Below are 22,023 nucleotides of genomic sequence, written 5' to 3'. Positions count from 1 at the left end.
TAATGTCTAATTCCTTCCACTGTTCCCTATGATATTGGTGTTCATCAATATAACGTCCATACATACCCAGCTGGTTTTTTACAGAAGGTAAAACAGAGAGACTACAATGTTGAAATGATAGTACTTGAGTGATGCCTTATACTAATCATTTCAGATGAAACTGAACAAAATTATATACATAAAAATGTACTTTGATTATTCTAATAGTGTCTAACAAAAATTCTAATAAATACTAATAATCATAATTTCCATAAATCAGTGAGATGTTGTGATAGGTAAGAAATGTCATATAAGTCTCAAAGCCTCTTCTTTCCTCTCCATTGATTCTCTTCTCCTTCTCTCACCTCCCTGATTTTTTCCTCCATTTCTTTTCTGTAGACTTCTCATCTCTCTCTCTCTCTCTCTCTCTCTCTTCTTATTAACTACTGTTCTTTACCTTTAAAGTGAACATTCCAGAGCACCTGGGTGGCTCAGTCAGTTAAGCATCTGACTTCAGCTCAGGTCATGATCTCAGTTTGTGAGTTTGAGCCCCATGTCAGGCTCTGTGCTGACAGTGTGGAGCCTGAGTGCGGTTATCTCTCTCTGACACTCCCCCGCACTCACTCTCTCTCTCTCTCTCTCTCTCTCTCTCACACACACACACACACACACACACACACACACACACACTGTCTCTCCCTTTTTATTTTTTCCTCTCAAAAATATACAAACATTTAAAATTAAATAAATAAAGTAAAAATTCCAATTTGTTTGGAGCCACTAGACAGAGTGACATTTAAAAGAGTCAGTGTTCTGTAGGCATATTCTAAAAAAGAAAATCTTTTAAATTAAAAAATTTGGCAATGTAATAAATCAATTTTGCAATTTTGATCATCTTAAACTTTCTTTGACATGTATGGAAAGAACGAAGTTATATTAAGCTTGAGGACATAACAATTTCACAGCTTTGGAATAAAACATGGATTATTAGAAGTTCTGGTACCAGTGGTTATTTTTTTAAAAACAAAAACACTTGTGTTTTGTTAATCCTTACATTTTTAACAATTATAAACTCTTAGGAAAATAAAGAATAAAGTATTTGACTATACTTAAGGGTGACAAAAAGAAAGTAGAAACTGAAGGAAAATTAAGCTCTATTTTTATATAACTTATCCTATGAGGTCACTTCCCAGCTGGAGAGGCATAAGCTAACTAAAACAAATTCTTAAAGTAAAAGGGAAAAAAATCTCAGAAAGAAGAGAGCCACAGCGTGGTGAGAACCCCAAATATTTGTGTAAACCACAGTAAACCCCTTGGATGTTATTTCTCCCCTTGGAGGGGAGAAATCTCAGTAAGTCAAGTAGAAAGCAACAGCTGGAAAGCTTAAAAATGTGACATGGGTGCCTGGGTGGCTCAATGGTTAAGCGTCCAACTGCAGCTCAAGTCATGAGTTTGAGCACCATGTCTGTCTCTGTGCTGACAGGTCAAAGCCTGGAGCCTGCTTCAGATTTTACGTCTCCCTTTCTATCTGTCCCTGTTTATACTCTATGTCTCTCTCTCAAAAAGAAATAAACATTAAAAAAAATGTGACATGGATTTTAGCTACCATCCTACATAGAGAAACATAGTTTGGAGTTGAATATCACCAAGTCAAAAGTCCTTGGCAAACATGTCAAACTTTCTATTGAAATCCCAGAAAAGCAAAGTAAAAACTATGTGATGAGTCTTGGTATTCAACCTAAGACAGGTGTGTCATATAAAATGTAAACGTAACTTTCACAAAATCAAGGAAATCGGCCAGAAGTATAATTGCCTGCCAGGAAGAACAATCCATATCCTTTAGGAGAATATAGTGGAACATGGAATATCTACAACATATCATCCCCAAAGTCTTCTATATAATAAAAACAAGTTAACACACATATGAGGAATAGAAAAATGTAACACAAAGTCCAGAGAGTATCTTCGGATGACAGAGACTTTGGAAATAGCAGGGAGGAACTTCAAATCAGTTACTATATTACATGTTTAATGACATAAAGAAAAATACATTGACAATGAGAAAACAGAAAGAAATTTAAGTGCAAAAAATGTAAACAAAAATGATTACACTGCAGATGAACAATTCACTGAATTGTCATACCATCAGATTGGAGGTAGCAGAGGAAAGCCTCAGTGAACTTAGAGCACAAAAAAAAACCCATAAATTAGAAATTTTGAAAAATAGAAAGATGATAGGAAAAAAAGGACTGCCAGTGACTTGTGGGACAATATCGGCCAGTCTAATATATGTGTAATTGGAGTCCCAGTAGAAGAAGCAAAAATGAAGGGGGGAGAAAATATATTTAAGGAAACAAGAAAAATACCCCCAGATTTGTTGATGTCCTTTAACTTGGAGATCCAATATGCTCAGCAACCCCCAAGGAGGAATGATACAAAGAAAAACACACGTAAGTATATCATAAGCATACTAACCAGAAGCAAATATAAAGAGGAGAACTTGAAAGTAGCCACAGAAAAGTTGGGCAGAGGAACAGTGACATGAATAACTGCTAATGTCCCATCAGGAAAGAAATGCAGAACAGGGATAACTAAACATCTTTAAAATGCTGAAAGAAAAATATGTCAACCCAGAATTTTATATTCAGCAAAATCACCTTTTAAGTAAAGGTAATAAAGACATATTAAATTGGATGAAAGAAAAGTGGAATAAATCATTGCTAGCAGACCTGTGCTAAAAAAAAGTATCAAAGAAAGTTCTTTGGTTGAAGCGAAATGACACTAGATGGCAACTCAGATGTAATGGTAACTCAGAAAGAATGAATGCAGATTATATACATGTGGTAAAATATAAATACTATTTAAAACAATTTTTATAAAGACAACCAATCAGTTAAGACAATACATACAGCAATATATAAGACTCTTGAAACATTATAATTTCATTTAGCTTCCTCCATCCCTTTTGCTATTGCTGTCATATCCATTACAACTGCATATATTATCAACCTCACACTATAGTTATATGAAGTAGGTTAACTAAAATAATAATGTTTCAAGGGTTTTAGATTATTACATGAGTAGATTGTTATCAATTAAGAGTTCTTATTGTAATCCATACAGCAACAACAATAAAAGAATAGAAAAAGATATAGTTAAAAGGCTTTTAGAGAAATTAAAATGTAATAGTAAAACTTATCTGAGTAAGTAAAAAAAAGGCAGGAAAAGAAAAACAGAGTATGATTAGAAAACAAATAGTGAGATGGTGGTCTTAAATTTAGTTATATCAATCTAAGTCAAGTCTAGTTTGGTTAAATCCTCCAATTAAAAGAGAGACAGTCATAAGCAAGCAAGCAAATGTGGTATTCCAGGGGTTAAAATTTTTTTCTGGACAGTCCAGATTGTAACTATTTCAGGCTAGAAGCCATATAGTTTTTGTTCCAGCTCTTCTACTCAGGCGTGATAGTATGAAACAACACAAACTACATGCAAAGAAATGGGCATGGCTGTGGTGCCAAAAACCTTTCTTTACAAAATCAGGCAGCAGCCTAAGAGTCATTGTCTAGTCACCTTTACTGTGCAAGAGGTGCACTTTATAAATATACAGAGATTGTGGAGCGCCTGGGTGGCTCAGCCAGGGAAGTGCCTGACTTCGGCTCAGATCATGATCTCTCAACTCCTGAGTTCAAGCCTCACATTGGGCTCCATGCTGACAGCTCAGAGCCTGGAACCTGCTTCAGATTCTGTGTCTCCCTCTCTCTCTGCCCCTCCCCTACTTGCTCTCTCTACTCTCTCTCTGAAAAATAAATAAAAATATTAAAAAATTTAAATATACAGGAATTGAAAATAAAAGGAGAATAAAAGATATACCTGTGAACAGGAAGCATATGAAAGCAGTATAGCTATATTCATATCAGGCAATATAAAGTTCAACACGAGGAACATCACAGCAACAATGAGAAACATTTTGTAGTTACAACAGTTTCAGTACATAAGGAAGTCATGACAATTGTAAGTGTATGTAATTAATGAAAACATAAAACAAAACATGACAGAATTAAAGGGAGAAACAATAGACAAATACAGAATCTTATTTAGAGAATCTAATACCCCTGTCTCAGTAGCTGATAGGATTAATGGACAAAAATTCCATACGCGCAATCATGATGAAGTAACTAGTGCTGAGCTAGTTCTAGTACTGGAAGTACTGGCTTGTGACTGTCTTTCATGTGAAGTGATTTTATAAAATTTGAAAAAAAAATCTGTAAGGATAAGGAGATTTAAACAAACTCTTATCTACTGTAAACTGACATACAGCTATAGGACACTGTACCCATCAACCACCAAATAGTTGTCTTCAGATGCTCATCTAGCATCTACAGGTAATACTGCATGGCTGCATGGAAGGCCAAAAGAATACATTTCAATGCATTTCAAAAGACTAAAGCTTATAGAGCAGGCTGTCCTAACAAAACAGAAGTCAATGAGAAATGTTTGATTTTAACACAGTTTGAGTTACATGGCTCCAAAGAAGAAACCACAAAGAAAATTAAAACACATTTTTAATTTAATGGATATCAAAATGCTCGAAGTGAGCACTAATGAACATGAAAATAAAACATACTGAAATTTGTGGAATGCCGCTAGCACAGTGCTGCGAGTAAAATTCATAGTTTAAATGCTTCTGTTATGAAAGAAGAATGGCTAACAGGAGTGATCTAAATTTTTAATTCACTTTATGAAATTAAAAAAAGAAGAGGAAGTTGAATAACTTTCTAAAGTAGAAAAAAATAGTAATCCTAAGAGCAAAGAGAATTCAAATTGAAAATAAACAATAGAAATAAAAAATGAAACAAATAAAAAGAAAGTTATTTTAAAATTATTAGAAAATTGATTAATTCTCTAAAACACTGAACATGATAAAAGAATAAAATAAAAATTAACAATACTAGAAAGCAAAGTGTTATCAGCGAGAATCAGAATTCTATGGGTAACTTTTTGCAAAAGTGTCAACAATGTAAATGAAATAGACATTTTTCTTGAAAAGCTTACCAATTATTCAAGAGGAAGCAACCTTATGTCTATTAAAGAAACTGAAATTATAATTTTTGTTTTAAAGCAAATTCTCATAGAGAAAACTCCAGACTCAGGTGATTTTATCTCAGAATTATATCAAATATTTAAGGAACAACAAAATCTTTCAGTAAAAGAAGAGAATGGGACTCTTTTCAACCCATTCTAGTAAGCTTGAATTATCCTAGTGCCAAAATTTAGCAGAGATATTATAAGAAAAGAAAATTACAAAGCACTATTCCTCATGTATGTAAACAAAAAAATCCTCAATAAATGTTGATAAATAGTATCCATCAATATATAAAAATTATGGTATATCATAATACAGTAGGATTTATTCCAGCAATTCAAGACTAGCTTAATATTCAATAATCAATCAATATAATTTACCATTTTATCAGAATAAAGCATATAGGAAAACAGTATGATTTTTTGTAGAAACAATATAAATGAAGATGTAATGTAATGTAGATATTGAAAGAGCATTTGAGAAAATCCAACAACAATTTGTGATAGAAACTTATCACAAATATTAGTCTTACTAATCTAGGAATATTTTACAAATTTCTTTAGCTTCCTAAAGGACATTATGTAATAAGGAACTTGGCCTTGCCCAAAGAAGTCTGGGGTTTGTCCTCAGCTCCTGAAAGAAAATCTCTAATAGAATAGTCTGAGTCCTAGGAGTGACTTTCTTTTCCTGGTGGGTCTCCAATCACATCTGATCGTTTATCCTGAGACTATGTCTCAGGGAATGGCCATCCACACCCAATGGTCTTAGGGCGAGGGCTGGCCACCCTGTAAGAACAACCATATGGTTTAGAGCTTTCGGCCATGTCATATCAGCCTGATTTCTGAGGAAGGGAGAGGCTGGAGACTGAGTTAAACCATATGGACAGGCAGTCAATCAATAATGCTTGTGTAACAAAATCCAAATAAAAACTCTGGGCAGTAAAGCTCAAGTTAGCTTCTCAGATTGGCAATAGCCCATGCTTTTTCCACACATCAGTGGCAGTAGAGTAATATGTCTCTGAAGACAAAGGAAATTTCGCATTTAGAACTCTCCTAGACTCTGCCCTGTATTTCTTTTCCTTGGTCAATTTCAGTGTATCCATTACTTGTAATGAACATAAAATGTAACATATTAGGTTCCAGTGAACTCTGTATTTCTAGCAATTGATCAAACCTGAGGGTGGTTTTGGGAAACCCTCAACTTGAATTGGTACCAGAAACGAGGATGTTCTTATGTGGACTCTTCTCTCTAAACTTAGTATTTGCACCCTAACTCCTTGCATTAGGGGTCAGAAGTCTTGGGCAGATTTGGCAGTTGGGAAGACCATACCTTAGACTCACAGTCTAGGTATCTCTGGGTAGGCATATATGAAAAACACAGAGAAAATATCATATATAATGGCAAATGTTGAAGAATTCCCTCCCTAAGATTAAAAACAGGTAAAGATTTCAACAGTTCTCTTCAACATTGTATTGGAGATCTCTATGAATGCAATAAAGTAAGAAAAAGAAGTACAAAAAGTATACCGAGGGGAAAGGAAGAAGTAAAATTATCTCTATTTCCAGATGAAATGATTCTTTACATAGAAATCTTAAGGAATCCACAAATCAACTAATAGAATTAACAAGTAAATTTAGGAATATGGCTGTATATATTTCAACAACAAAAAATAATCACATTTTTATGTACTACTATAAATGGAAAATAAAATTGTGAACTAATCGCATTTATAAAAGCTGCAAAAAACATAAAGCATAAGAATGAGTTTTATAAGACATGTCCATGTCTACATTAAAAGTTATAAAATATTGCTAAGTGGGGCGGGTTGCCTGAATGGTTCAGTCGGTTGAGCATCCAACTTTGGTTCTGGTCATGAGCTCATAGTTCATGGGTTCCAGTCCCACATCAGGCTTTATGCAGATAGCTTGGAGCTGCTTCAAATTCCCTGTCTCCCCCTCTCTCTGGCCCTCCCCTGCTCTCTCTCTCTCTCTCTCTCTCTCAAAATAACATTAAAATTAAAAAAATATATTGCTAAGAAAAAATGGAATGTAAATGGAGAAATAAATGACATTCACATATTGGAAGGCTAAAAAATGTCAAATTTGAGATTCAAATCTACCCAAATCTGTCCATAAATTTAGAGCAACCATAGTCCCACAAAGCTTTTCATTTTTTGGGGTAGATATTAACAAGTTGCTAAAATCTATTTGAAAATGTAAAGAAATAAGATTGTTAACACAAGCAGAGCATCAAAGTTGAAAGACTTACATTATTGTTATTATTATTACCATTATTATTACTACCATCACATTACTACAAATGTCCCAAGGCCAGAAGAAAATCTTTTTAACACGTAATGCTGGAATGAGTTAACAAATATAACAAAAGCAAAACCAAAAATAAACCACCTGTCTTGTATCACACACAAAATCTTAGATATGTCATATCCTTAAATATAAAGTTTCTAGAAAAAGACATAGAAAAATATGTTTCCTATTTAGGGATAAGCAAACATTTTGTACCATGTGCATAGAAAGCAGTAAACATACTAGGAAGAAAATTCATAAGTTGTTCTTCATTAAAATTAAAAACTTCCACTCATTAAAAGACACCATTAAAAAAAGAAAAGTCACAGACTTTGACAACATCGTCACAATATGTCTATAACAAAGGACTTTTATGCAGAACTTGTAAAGAACTCCTACAGATCAGTCACAAAAACAAAAACAAAAACAAAAACAAAAAACAAAACACCAGTAAAATCATAAATAAAAGACTTGAATAGTAACTATATAAAACATGATGACCAATAAGTACAAGGAGCTTAAAATCATTAGGTCTCAGGGAATACAAGTTAAAACCAAAGTTCGATATAATTTCGCACTTCCTGGAATGGCTAAAATTAAACAGAATGACAACACCAAATGTCGACAAGGAGGTGGAAGAACCCGAATTCTCATACATAGCTGGTGGGATCTGGGAATTGGACAGCTAACTTTGGACAGCTGTTTGGCAATTTCTTATGAAAAATATCTATCCTATGACCTAGCAATTCCATTTCTAGGTATTAACCCAAGATAGTGATAACACTCACAAAAATGCTTATATAAGGATGTTTTTAGCCGTATTATTCATAATAGCCCAAACCATTAACTATCCAAATGTCCACAAACAAGAGAATGGATTAAAATAATGTGACATATTCTAACAATAAAACACTACTCAGTAATTTCAATAAATCATTAATACATGTATCTCAGGAACACTATGTTACATTGAAAAAAATGTATGTTAAATGAAAAAAGCCAGGCACAAAGAAGTATGTCTTGTATGAGGTTCCAGATTAGACAAAAGTAATCTCTAGTGATAACAATCAGCCCAGTGGCTGCCTAAGGGAATGTAGATAGTGGGGCTAAACAGGAAAACAGTCCAAGGGAACCTTCTGGGGTGATGAGCTGCTCTGTTCTATGACTGGAGTAATGGTCACAAAGGTGAAATACATTTATCAAAACACTTAATTGCACTTTTATTGTAAGCAAATTTTACCTTAAAGCATATGTCTCTAGTCAGGGACTGAAAGAACCAGGGAGAATGAAAAACTGCATACCATTTTCATTTCCCTTTCTATTTACTTTCTAGGTGGATACACCGGTCTAGGGCTGATTTTATAAGTTGCATCAACTAGACAAAAGAGGTATCAAGAGGAAGGGAGTGCCCAGAATTCTCCCTAGGGAAGCTGTACTCAGGCAAATCACAGTACCTTTCAGTATATCTGTCCAGGTACATCCGGCTCAAGATCACTGCTCATAGTTTGAAAAAAGAGTTATTAAAGGCAACATGAAATATTTGTAGAAAATGTTAGTAGAGTAAGAGCTGAGTAACTTCAAATGAATTGTTTTTCATTTCTTTTTTTAAGTTTATTTATTTTTGAGAGAGAGAGAGAAAGAGAGAGAGAGAGAGAGGCTTTGAGTGGGAGAGGGGTAGAGAGAAGAGAGAGAGAATCTCCAGCAGGCTCTACACTGTCAGCACAGAGCTTGACTTGGGGTTGGATCCCATGAACCGTGAGATCATGACCCGGAACTGAGATCAAGAGTTGGGGGGCGCCTGGGTGGCTCAGTTGGTTGAGTGTCCAACTTCGGCTCAGGTCATGATCTCACAATTCGTGGGTTCAAGCCCCGCGTTGGGCTCTGTGCTGACGGCTCAGAGCCTGGAGCCTGCTTCAGATTCTGTGTCTCCCTCTCTCTCTGCCCCTCCTCTACTCATGATCTGTTTCTCTCTGTCTCTCAAAAATAAATAAAAATGCTTAAAAAAAAAAGAAGAGTTGGATGCTTAACCAACAGAGCCACCCAGGCACCCCATACAAGTTTTTTTTTTAATTTTAGAGTTTACAAAGCAAAAGAAAAAAAATTAAGAAATTGTAAATGAAAAGCAAATATCTCCCTTCTTAATCTCACTCTCCAAAATAATAACTACTAACGCTCTTATAAATGCCTTAATGTGCCAGGCACTGTTCTAAGTGTGGTAGAGATATTACATTGAGATTAATAAAATTGCTTATGATCACACAGGTAGTAAATAGCAAACCTAGAATTCAAACTCCGGGGGTCTTGTTCTAGCATCCGTGCACCACGTTACACAGTTATACAAATATCCTAAGTGTTAACCACCATGGAATGTGCAAATAGAAATAAAAATACTGTGGCTGGTGGGGAAGAGGGTATTACTGCCTATATGTATATAAGATTTACATAAATTTCATTATTAATTTTTTTATTTATTATTGAGACTCCATTTTCTCTAGCAGGAAAATACATTTAAAAATTATTCTCATTACTTTGGCTTGGTTTTTTAAATGGTATGGTAAAAATAAATATAACTTTATGGAGGTATCTTTTTTAATTTTGGAAAATTTCAGAGATTTGAAATAATTATAGAGGTTAGATATACTTCTATTACTGGAAGAGGAAAAATTTATTTAATTCTTTAAAAATGTTTATTTATTTTTGAGAGAGAGGCAGAGTGCAAATGGGGAAGGGCAGCGAGAGAGGGAGACACAGAATCTGAAGCACGTTCCGGGCTTCAAGCTTCGAGCGAGCTGTCATCACAGAGTTTGAGGTGGGGCTCGAACTCATGAATGGTGAGATCATGACCTGAGCCAAAGTTGGATGCTTAACCAGCTGAGCCACCCAGATGCTCCAGAAAAATTTATTTAAATTTAGAAAATATTTTAGGAAATTTTTATTTTAACAAAATATTTTCCACTCAATTGATTTGAAGGACAAGTTTAGGCATTTATGAAGAATGAGTGCTTAAGTCAATATTATTACGGTTGTCTTAAACTTTCCTCGTGGTTCAGCTTTAATGTAACTTTAAGAGAACATTTAAATCACAGAATCACAATAATCATGGAGGAAGCCTGATAAGGGACCCTGGAGGCTAACCTGTGAGGCAGAGAAAAGTCTTGGTCCTAGGGTCGGTGGGCCTGGATTCTCATCCTCATGTGTCAAGTCTGAGTTGCAAGAGCTTGAACTAGTACCTCCTCTGAAGCAAGCTTGCTCACCTATAAACAGGGGATAAGAGGACCTGCTAGCAGGGCGGAAGTGAGCAGCCCTCAGCACCAACAGGCTGACCAAACTGATGTGAGTCATGGAGCTGCTGCCCAAGCCCCAAGCCGTGGAGCCGCTAAGCAGCAGCAGGGAGCTCCCACTTAAGTCTCCCCTCTTTGTTCTGTCATTTCCATAAATGTGGTGCCTAATTAAGGGCTCAAGCTGCTTTTAAATAACTTTGAAGAAGACTCTCCAACTTTTCTGTGAGATTTCCCTCAATATTTTTGACTTGTTTCAAGATCTCCTTTAAGGAGGTAGGGAACTTATAATGGTGGTATCAGCTAAGTGTGCCTTCATTTTAACACTTCAGAGTTGCTAAGACATTAGACCTTAAATGTTCTCACCACAAAATGAGGTGATAATTATGTGACATGATGGAGGTGGTAGCTAACGCTCTGGTGGTAAACTTATCACCAGATATAAATGTATCGAATCAATATGTTGTCTACCTTATTAACTAATGTTGTATGTTAACTACATCCCAATTAAAAAACATAATTTAGTGGGGGATAAAGGAGGTTGGCAAAGTGAAGGAGGGTGAGAGTGGCAGTCCTCACTGACGCATCACCATCTTGTGAGGTGATATTACTTGAAAAGAGAAGTAAAATGTTATCATAGAATTGCACAGTTGGAAAACAAAAATGATACCCATTTAAAATACTTCACACATGGAAGAGTTCATAAGATTTTAGGATTTTCAAAAGCAGGCTTATGCATAAAAAATGTGAAACCTCTTCTAGGGGGAGCATGAGTAATGATTAAAACTTCCTAGATAGAGGGACATTTTTGGTGATTTCTCATTTCTAGCATGCCTGGCAAACTCCACAGAAGGGCACTAAGGCACTGGCATTTATGACTGGGACCTCAGAGTGTGGAATTGCCTCTTTCAGCGAACTGGCCATTGATACCTGTGCAGGTAATTAAGGTCATATCTGAGAGAATAGTTATTTTTCTTTCTTCCCTGGTCACAACTCTCAGCAGAGTGAGTTTGCTCCTGGGCCAAGCTTAATAAAGATTTAGAGGATAGGGGGCCTCTGGTCCCTGCATCTCAGAAGAAGACTTGTCAGCATCTTCTGGGTTTGAAGAAGGAAAAGAAGAAAAATAAATAGTTCATCTTATTATTACCACTTTCAACTTCATATTCTTAGAATTCCTAAGACTCTCTAAAGAAACTCTATTAAAATAGGAAATCCTTAGTTTTCAGTAAAAATTTTAAAAAATAGCCTTTCATCTAGGCCAATAATGAATGTGGGACCATCCATTACATAAACAATTGGAGAATTAAAATAAATGTAACAATTCTGAATATGTAACAAAAACAGGATGCCACCTGCATGCATGCATTCAGCCTCACTGTTCAAAACGTTTCCTTAAAGTGGGTCGTGCACATAGCTTGGCTCAGGGATCTCAGCTTCCCTTCACCGTTAAAAAGAAAACACATTTGAAATAAAAAAAAATGAAATGCATATATACACACAGCTAGAAAAGACTTAAAAAATTGAAAACGTTATATTTTAATGCAAGCCCTTTCCTCTGGAAACATGGCAGGTAATATCTAGCAGGAGAGAAGAGGATCACGGATGGATGGCTCTGTCCTTTGAATGGCCAATGACCTTGCGAAGGATGCATGAAAAGTCTAGCATTTCTACATTATCTTATTTCCACTCTAGTCCACTGTTATCTATGGTTTGATAGAATAATGGGGCATTTTCTTTACTTCCTTCTTCTGTCTGCCTGCTAGGTTATGGATGGGAAAAAAGAAAGAAACCAATATTTGGATTAGCCCAATTTCTGTTTTTCTTTTCTTTCCTTTGTTTTTTCTTTTCTTTTCTTGAGAGCGCGCAAGGAAGGGGAGGGGAGAGAGAGACTATGAGGCAGGCTCCACACAGCCTGACATAGGGCTTGATCCCATCACCCTGGGATTTGAGCTGAAATCAAGAGTTGGGGGCTCTCAACCAACTGGCCCACCCAGCTGCCCAAGGATTAGCCCAGTTTCTCACACAAGGAGCGAGGCCACATCAGGCATGCACTTTAGTGCACACCTTCCACTCTCTCACACTGTATTAAACTCCAGCAAGCAATCCAAGTCAGAGAAATTTTCATTTCAACGAAGTCTTAAAGCAGGAAAATGTATCTGAAACTATATGAGGCATGGAATAACACACTGCGTGCCCTGCCTTGAGCAGGTCACTGTCACAAGGACTTGGACACTGTGAAATAGGGTTATCTGCGTTTAAATCATTAAACTGTTGAAGATTCCAGTTAAAAAAATAAATAGAAAAATGAGTAGTAGTTACTTATATAGTGATAAACGAGGAAAGTCACTAAAAATGTGCTATAAATGTCCTTCAGCACTGTCTTCTCAATTTATTCAGTAGGGAGTCCGTTTTCCCTCATGGGTACATACATTTGACTTTAGAGTGAGTATTGATTGATATAGAATTCATTTAAGATCAAATTTCTTATAAGATCTTGTTCTACATATCAAGAAATACTAATGAGAAACATTTTAGAAAGGCTTAAAGCATGGTTAAGAAACAAATCACATTGTTTCTTAAAGTTTCAGGGTTTTAGGCACATCTTCCTTAGTCTTTTTGCCAATTTAGGACTGTCTCTTTTTTTCTGAGGTAGTAGTGGCATAATATAGCATTACGCAAGGCAGAACTGACGAGATATCTGTGAGTTTTAGACTTACAGCTTGTCTACATATTAGAGAAAATTTTCATGAAAATAATCATGAGTTCCACAGCTGCAAAGATAAATTTCTTGGTAAGTTTCCAAGATTCACACAATGTGTATTTTGACATTACAAACGTCTGGTTAATGCTTACTCACATTTTAGTGATAAGAAGTATGGTAGTCAGGGGTATCTTAAATGCAACCAACTTGAAAATTATGGTTTTATAAATGCCTGAGGGGCATCTGGGTGGCTCAGTTGGTTAAGAGTCTGACTTCGGCTCAGGTCATGATCTCTTGTCTTGCGGGTTTGAGCCCCGGATCGGGGTCTGTGCTGACAGCTCAGTGCCTGAAGCTGCTTTGAATTCTGTCTCCCTCTCTCACTGCCCTTCCCCTGCTTGCACTCTGTCTCTCTGTCTCTCTCAAAAACAAACAAACAAACATTAAAAAATTAAAAAAATAAACACCTGAATAAGTTAGTGGCAACATCATGCTGCCTTTCTATTTTTCCTTTATCTTTGGCTCTTAATTTTTCATTAGTTATTGTACTCTAAGTTATGCAAGAGAGGATATGGAACTCAAGTAGTAACATTTAACTTCCTGAGGAACTAAAAACAATGTTCAGATGACAGAATGAAGAGAAATGGAGAAAATAATAAAATATAATAATTTTTGATGTTTATTTATTATTTTTGAAAGAGAGAGAGTGCATATGGGAGAAAGGCAGAGAGAGAAGCGAAGAGAGGATTCAAAGTGGGCTCCATGCTGACAGCAGCCTGATGTGGGCTTGAACTCATGAACTGTGAGATCATGACTGAGTTGAAGTCAGATGCTCAACCAACTGAACCACTCAGGCACCCCAATAAAAAATAATAATTGAATCATCTCTAGTTCTTTAATGTTCTCCTATACGTTAAACAACTAGAAATGAAGTGAGCTTAGTCAATTAATGCTTTTTCCCTAGTACTGTGAATTAATTCTCTGTATACATGGGGTATGATCAGAGTCATCCATTTTCATTATAAAAAACATCCAATTTAAAGAAAAAACTTGCAGTGAGAAGTCATATGATTCAGAGCAACAGAGGAATCATCATGAGTCCTTACTCTACTACAATGAATATACTAGATCACAATGCCAAGCACGATTGCTAAGCATTCCTTGCTGCAATTTTTCATATTTGAAGTAGATACAAAAATATGCAGCTAACACTAACAGAGTGGGGAATGCATGTTAGCTAAGTGGACACTAGACATGTTAACAAATGTACTCTTAAATTCTACTTGGGCATAAAAGATTGCTTGTCCCTCTCTCTGCACTGACTTTCAAAACTGCCAAAGCAAAGAACTTCCCCTAATGCTGCTTAAACCTTCCTGCTCTGGAAACTGTATTACTGAGACTTTTTCAATATGATATTTAACTCATAATCTTTGTTCAAAGTGTTTGCTGTAATGGTGACTCACAAGATTGTTGATGGTATTATTTTTTTGATATGGTAAAAATAGCAGTATATATCTGGGGAAAAACTCTGGACTATATTTTTATTAGAAATCTCTCATTCCCACATAAAATGGTGATGAATTAGTTGATGATAGCAATGAAATCCTCATAGTGATTTGTAAAGTTGAAATTATTATATAGAAAAGAAGAAAGAGAGTAGAATACACCCCAGAAGGATCGTTGCAGCTCTTAACTTGAAAGCTCCCATTATGAATGTGCGCTTACTCTGGACACAGGGATTAACAATAACTCATGTCGCAAAAATGCTGGCTTATCTCAGAGGGCACTAGCAAAGAATAACTAATTAGGAATGCAAAATACTTAACAATCTGAAGAATTCCACAAATTCTTCATAAAAACACTCTGATGCTTGGGATGAGAATTGCAATTTATTACTTTGATTACCAATAATATTAACTCTGGCAAAGTTGATGTACTTTTCAATTAAATAACAGTTACTTAGACAAATGTTCAAGTCAGATGGTAAAATATGCACTTAATTTAATGAGGTACTTTAAAGGAAATGCATGAAGTCTTAACCCTTAACCTAAAGACACTATGAGGCCAAGTGTCCAGAGTTTATTTATCCATGATTTTAATTTTCAGTCACCATATGATAATAGCCAATGAAGTAACAATAAAAAATTCTACACACATACTTTTTTTATTCATGGAGGGATAAAGGGGGTCTAATGAGATCCTGGCAATTAGAATAGGATGATTAAAAACATTGGGGGAGCTCCAAAATTTCAGCATTTATTTTGTCATAATGCAGAGAACTGCTGTTTATTTTTCAGCTCAGTTACAGGATACAGAGATATTCCATCTTTATTCTTTTAAGAAATAATATTGACATGTATCAGGAATCCTAAGTAAATAAAAGAGAAATACCCTAGAGTCCAAGCTGTTAGATTTGTGAGTACCTTATAGTGGGTTGATTATAAAGGGAGAATAGGATTTTGACCATAAGAAACCTCTACACATATAAAAAGAGATTTTTGTTATATATTGCCTCTGAACAACAGTTTACATTTCCTTTCATGCACATGGTACAGGCAATCTTCTAAATTTTTCCATAGAAACCACAGACACAAACCCACATGAAGTGCTGGTAGGTTAAATGTGCACTGAGGAGAAGATTACATTTGTTACCAAGTGACAGTGGGGACCGCTCAGGATCGAGGCGTGAGGTGCCAAGATCGAAGGGACTGCCCTGCTGTGAGAGTGGACGCGCACAACTATAATGCCTACCAGGAACACACTTCTGCCGGACATGGTGAAAAAATAACGAACAACAAAACAAACAAAACAAAAACATAGAAAAAATAAGGGATGGGGTGACAATAAGACCTAGAATTAAGCACAAAGAAGCTAAAACAGCTCCATCTTAATCAAATACAATTCCAGCCCTTACAAACTGTAACCTTAATCATTTAAAACTTGGAGTGCCCGGGTGGCTCAATCAGTTGGGCATCCGACTTTGGCTCAGGTCATGATCTCGTGGTTTGTGGGTTTGAGCCCCACATTGGGCTCCCTGCTGACAGCTCAGGGCCTGGAGCCTGCTTCAGATTTGGTGTCTCCCTCTCTCTTTCTGCCCTTCCCCCATTCATGCTCTGTTTCTCTCTGTCTCAATATTGATAAACATTAAAAAAAATAAAAAAAACTATGCCTTAATTCTTTCAAATGTAAAATATGAATAATAATATTATTTACATCAGAGATGAGTTGCAGGATCAAAACAGAGCTAAAGACAGGCTTATATTATGTGACTTTAAAAATTTCAGAGCTCCCCTTTGATGGCAGCTCTATTTGAATATTGCTTCACTGAAATTGCTTTATTTTTTAAGTTTTTTTTAACATTTATTTATTTTTGAGAGACAGAAAGAGACAGAGCATGAGCAGGGGAGCGGCAGAGAGAGCGAGCGACACAGAATCCAAAGCACGCCCCAGGCTCTGAGCTGTCAGCACAAAGCCCAACATAGGGCTCGAACTCACAAACCACGAGCTCATGAACTGAGCCGAAGTCAGACACTCAACGGACTGAGCCACCCAGGCGCCCCATGAAATTGCTTTCTTTACAAGGAAAGATCATCAGTCTCAGTAGGTCTCCTTTCTCTTTTCATTTTCTTTTACATTAACTTACTGGAGTTGCTGAAACGGGTTATATCAGATATCAAGAAAATATAAAACTAAGTCCAAAGTTGCCACTAGCTATACACATCCCTTGCAAAAATCAGTTTCCTCATGTATGAAACCAATGGTATGCCACAGAATCAATAATGAAACTTTAAAAATGCTAAACTCTAGAACCCCATCTCTGCCCGTTCACATCTGAATCTGGGGCCAAGGCCGGGGTGATGAGGAGTATTAGGCGTGTGTGTATATGAAGAATCTTCATTGGTTAATCAGGTTTTCATTATAAACCACTGTTAGGTCATTTGCAAAGTTGGTTCTAACTGTATTATTTTATGAGTAATAATTTTTAAAGTAGTCTTGGTAATTATCTAACTTTCTTTTGAAATTGCAGACCAAAAAATGATATATTTTTTTTTCTGAATTAGATCCCTTTATGGACCTAAGTGATAGCTAAAATAGGGGAGAAGTGACAAAATAATACTATCTTACCAACAGTTTCACTGCTGGCCAGACCTGTCGCTGCAGACACCTGGCCATTTCCACCAGATGTACTAATCATTTTTAAAAATGTTTATTTATTTTTGAGAGAGAGAAAGGGAGGGAGAGAGAACAAGAGGGAGACAGAAACACAGAACCTGAAACAGGGTCCAGGCTCCGAGCTGCCAGGGCAGAGCCTGACACGAAGCTCAAACCCATGAACCATGAGATCATGACCTGAGCCAAAGTCTGACACTTAACCGACTGAGGCACCTAGGCGCCCCTGTACTAACCGTTTTTAATTTCTCTCCCCCAACTTCAGCCACATGGCTTAGAACAGCTGACTTTTTGGCAGCATATGCTTTTTAACCACACTCACGCCCCGCCCCCCCACTGGCACTGAATTTAGACTATTGACTGAGAAAAATAAGGGACACCTGTGAAATCATACCCCAAGTGAATTCCCCGATGCTGACAAAGCAGTCACTGTGAGCTGAAAGCAAAACACGATCAGCCTGATTTGGGGGACATGCCTTTCCTGTTACAGAAATTGCATGCCCAGCTGAAGTTAGCTTCATTAACACACTGTATTTTCTTCCCAGGGAAGTTAGTTTTTCCATAACTCACTTGGATTTCTTCATATACAGCCAGTAGACGACACCAGCGACCAGGGCAGCGAGGAGGAGACCAACGACGATTCCCACGATTAGTTTTGCCTGGTCGTTCACCTTTTCTCTGTTTTCATCTACAACAGAGAAGAAAAGTCCATGCAATTACAGACACTGCCAAGGATTTCTGAAAAGAAGTCAATCTGGTTATGATTTCTTATTAAGAATAATTAAGGTTTACTACTACTATGAGTAACATGCAAACTTGTGCTTTTGAAAGAAAAAAGTTTTAGCATTCTTACTATCTGGTCTCATTTGCTATTTTAATTCAAGTCAAAATTGTGGCAGCTAGGAAATTACTTATACAATGACACTTCATAAATCTTGAGCTGAGAGTCAAGGAAGAAGAGTCGGCAGCATAGTACCTACCACTTATCTCGTCTGCCTCATCGTGCTCTGGAATACTTACTGAAATGAAAAATGTTAATATGAAATTAAAAACAAAATTTGTTGATATATGAAAGTCACCTTTACCATTATAGTATGATGTAATAATACTCAAAGATAAAATATCTATTCTACAGCTAAGGGTAGAAAAAAATTTCCATTTAATAGAGCGTGAACTTCCCTACAAAGAAATTAATCTTGTTTTAAGGAGAGTCGTTAAAACTGCAAAGGTATTAATCTACCATAGAAAATTTCACAACCGACAAGCTTTAGTGTTAATCTGAAATCCATATTAATTTCTCCACTATTTACTATCTTTTAATAGGACTTTTTTCCTTAAGAGAAACAACGTGCCATATATCAAACCTACAAAGCAGTGTTTCTCAACTTTTTCTGACTCAGTGGAGAATTCATTTTTATCCTCTAGTTTCAGGGATTCATTAGAGAAGTTCTCACAGTGGTGGACTGGAGGTTAAAACTGGGGATGTCTTAGAGACAAAGAGGTTTCACACGTGATGTTTGCAGAAGCCCTCCAAATGTCTCTGATAGCACCATGCTCCTGGCCCATTTTACATATTGCCAATGTGCTGGATTATCATCTAATATTGAACTACATAAATATTATCTTATGAGCATGGGCCTGCATCCGAACTCCCAGTGAGTTTGTTAAAATGCAGATTCCCAGACTGTCCTCAGACATCCTCTATTGGAATTTTACAAGGTGCTCGCTAAATTTGAAAACAACTGTATTAGATGTCATCAAGCCACCACAAGGTCTAGAAACTGCTATTCACTGGGTTAGAATAAAAGGGAAACTTTTGTTCAGGAAGAAAGGATAAGTTCTTTTTCTAGGTAGGACAAATCAATACTCACTAAATTGAATTTTGAGAAGTCAATGCACCTATTTTAGAGTTAAATTTGTTTGGTTCTTTTGTCCTGTCAATCCTTCTGGCTTTTATATTTCAGTCATATTCTGTTAAGGGCCATTATCTTTACACAGTTATTTTTTCCTAACTTCAGCTAATTCCCAGCCAGTATTTCCCTATCCTGCTAATGTCACATACAGGAATCCAACTGACTGAAAAATAAAAGTCTGGAAGTTCAGTTAGCATCCTGTCCAGAACCAAGCCTCATTCTAAGCTGGTTCTGATTTAAAGTTGACATAGTGATAGGATCAATGACAGAATTGAAGATAACAGATGATTTAAAATTAAGTGAAAACTGTTGTCAGAAGCAGCTACTCAGCACGTTATATTTTTTTTTCCACTTTTCTAAGATAATTTCATTGATCTAATCTGTAGCAATGACTCAAATATCATTTTCAAGAGCATCAACTTTGGAAGCTAGATGTCATAAATTCCAATATCAGTTTTCTACCAATTTGCTAAATGACCAAGGATGTGGCATTCATATTCAAAATAAAGGTGGGATAAATACCTGAAGGAATTGGAATGCAAAGTAATAGATTAAGGGGAATTAAAATTTTACCAAAATTAAAGCTGTTAACAAAAATGTTTTAAGACGGTCTTTGAATTATTTCTATTCTGAACACAAAACCTGGATTAAAAAAGAACAATTCAGTTCTTATCCTCTGTTTCTCCTGGGAAATATACCTGGACAAAATAAGGTCTCTGACTGATAAAACGTGGAATGGTTTAACTGTCAAGACAAAGATAGTACAAGGATGGACACTGGGAAAAGAAAAAGAAAAGAGCCTATGATGATGGTACCAAATGCAAAATAAATAAATAAAACTTACCATAATGCAGTACAGGAAGATGGAATTGAAGATTTTAAACTAATGAAGAATAACTTCAAATTTTCTTACTTTTTTAATGCCAGAAATGAAATACTCACTAGCAGAGACATTCAAGGAGTTTACTGTTCTCTCCAGCTGGTTTTCTGCTGTGCAAGTTAATGTAACATTCTCTTCAGGGGAAATGATAATTTTACTATAATACCTGCCATTGACATAAGGAGATTCCTCTGTCTGGAAAAGAAGAAGGAAGATGAATTTAGAAGTATAAACAGATTAGCAGCGTGGAAAGGAATAATACTGAGTGAACAAGGAGAAGTGTTTTGTAGTGCTATCTGGTGTTCAAGGGTATATGTAAGGTCAACAAAAAATGACCAATTTAGGTTTACATCAACAGAAGGGAAGGAAAGATTAGTGGATCCAAAATCTAATGTCTATTTATGCTTCTACTAAAAAATTCTAATAATTAAATTAGTTAAACTCTTTCTGTTTTTTTTGAGATTCTCAGGCTAGTTAGTAATTTGGCATGATAGTACCTGTCTCAAAATAATTAGTCAGTGATGATCTAGTCACTGATTTTCTCTTAATAAATTTAAGAATTTAATTTTTACTTGTAAATTATGTTATTGTTTTTAACTTCAGGGGTTAATTCCTTTATCTTCAACATTATATCTAAGTACTTACATATGTATGAATTGCTCATGGGAAAATCAAACAAGTTTTTCTTGTTTCCTGAGCTAAATTCAGAGGATGGGTTCTTTTTTGGTGACTGGTAAGTTCATTTGTTTTTTGTGAGGTGTTAATGAGGACAATCATTGCAATTTAATTCTTCCAAAAATAAGAGACAATTCCCTTTGCTTGTATTTTTAATTTTTTTAAGTAATGTCTACACCCAGTGTGGGGCTTGAATTTACAAACCCAAGATCAAAAGACAGGGGGGGTACCACCAACTGAGCCACCCAGGTGCCCAGAGACAATTCACTTTAATCTCTTCCCCAGGACTTGACTCCCAGGTCCAACTGGATTGAAGCAAATATGTACTTGGGCTTTTTTCTGAGTTGTATTATGCACACCATGTCCTATGCTGTTCTTTGCTTCCTCCACCTACACTGTAAGAGCCTTGAGGACACAGGATAGTCTCTTGCTTAGGGATATTGTCTAGTCCCTGGGGGAGGAGTGGTTAGAGGCATCAGTAGTTACAAAATAATAGATTCACCATGTGATTGGGGAGGGAACAAATAAAAGATTATGGATGGATCAGCACAAACCTATAACAAGAAAAATAACATATCACCTAGTGGGCCGGAATCAATCCTTCTCCTTGACAATGAAGAATGGCATTGTTATTTTTATCCTCATAGTAAGTTCACATGCTATTTTTCCACTTCCCACTAGTATTTTTCACATGACTTTCTCCCTGAGTCTTTGTTTCCATTTTATCTTTGTAAAACATATTTGTTCATCTCAAGGGTGGCATTTTAAATCTTTTATCTGTTCATCAAATATTTATTGTGAGATTATTTTTCTATTTTCCAGTACCTAAAGATTTTGTTTTTGCTATAATTATCATTTAATTGAACTAGAAAGCAAAAATAACAGAACAGAAAACAGTCACTGATGCTTAAAAAAAAAACAAAAAACACATGGATTTATACACTGTTAGCGATTCTGGTGTTTCCGGTTTTTATTCTGAAACAAGAAAACCACATTTCCTTAGAGTTGAGGTGTCTAGAGCCATTTTGCCTTCCTCATGTA

General features: G+C 36.0%; 1 protein-coding gene across 2 annotated transcripts in view; it reads right to left on the bottom strand.

Moving 5' to 3' along the window:
- Nucleotides 1–22,023, bottom strand: part of ALCAM (activated leukocyte cell adhesion molecule) — a 206,495-nt gene that overhangs the window by 6,506 nt on the left and 177,966 nt on the right. Inside the window, exons 12-14 of one of the 2 annotated variants that reach the window (XM_029939221.1) lie at nt 20,370–20,502; nt 18,495–18,533; nt 18,085–18,202 (exon numbers count right to left, since the gene is read on the bottom strand). In XM_029939221.1, coding sequence (XP_029795081.1) covers nt 18,085–18,202; nt 18,495–18,533; nt 20,370–20,502 — 290 coding nt within the window. The remainder of the gene's footprint in view (nt 1–18,084; nt 18,203–18,494; nt 18,534–20,369; nt 20,503–22,023) is intronic. The other variant, XM_029939222.1, reaches the window with a different exon arrangement.

This window comes from Suricata suricatta, chromosome 5 (assembly GCF_006229205.1).
Source record: "Suricata suricatta isolate VVHF042 chromosome 5, meerkat_22Aug2017_6uvM2_HiC, whole genome shotgun sequence".
Classification (NCBI taxonomy): domain Eukaryota; kingdom Metazoa; phylum Chordata; class Mammalia; order Carnivora; family Herpestidae; genus Suricata; species Suricata suricatta.
This window is presented reverse-complemented; position numbering and strand designations above follow the sequence as displayed.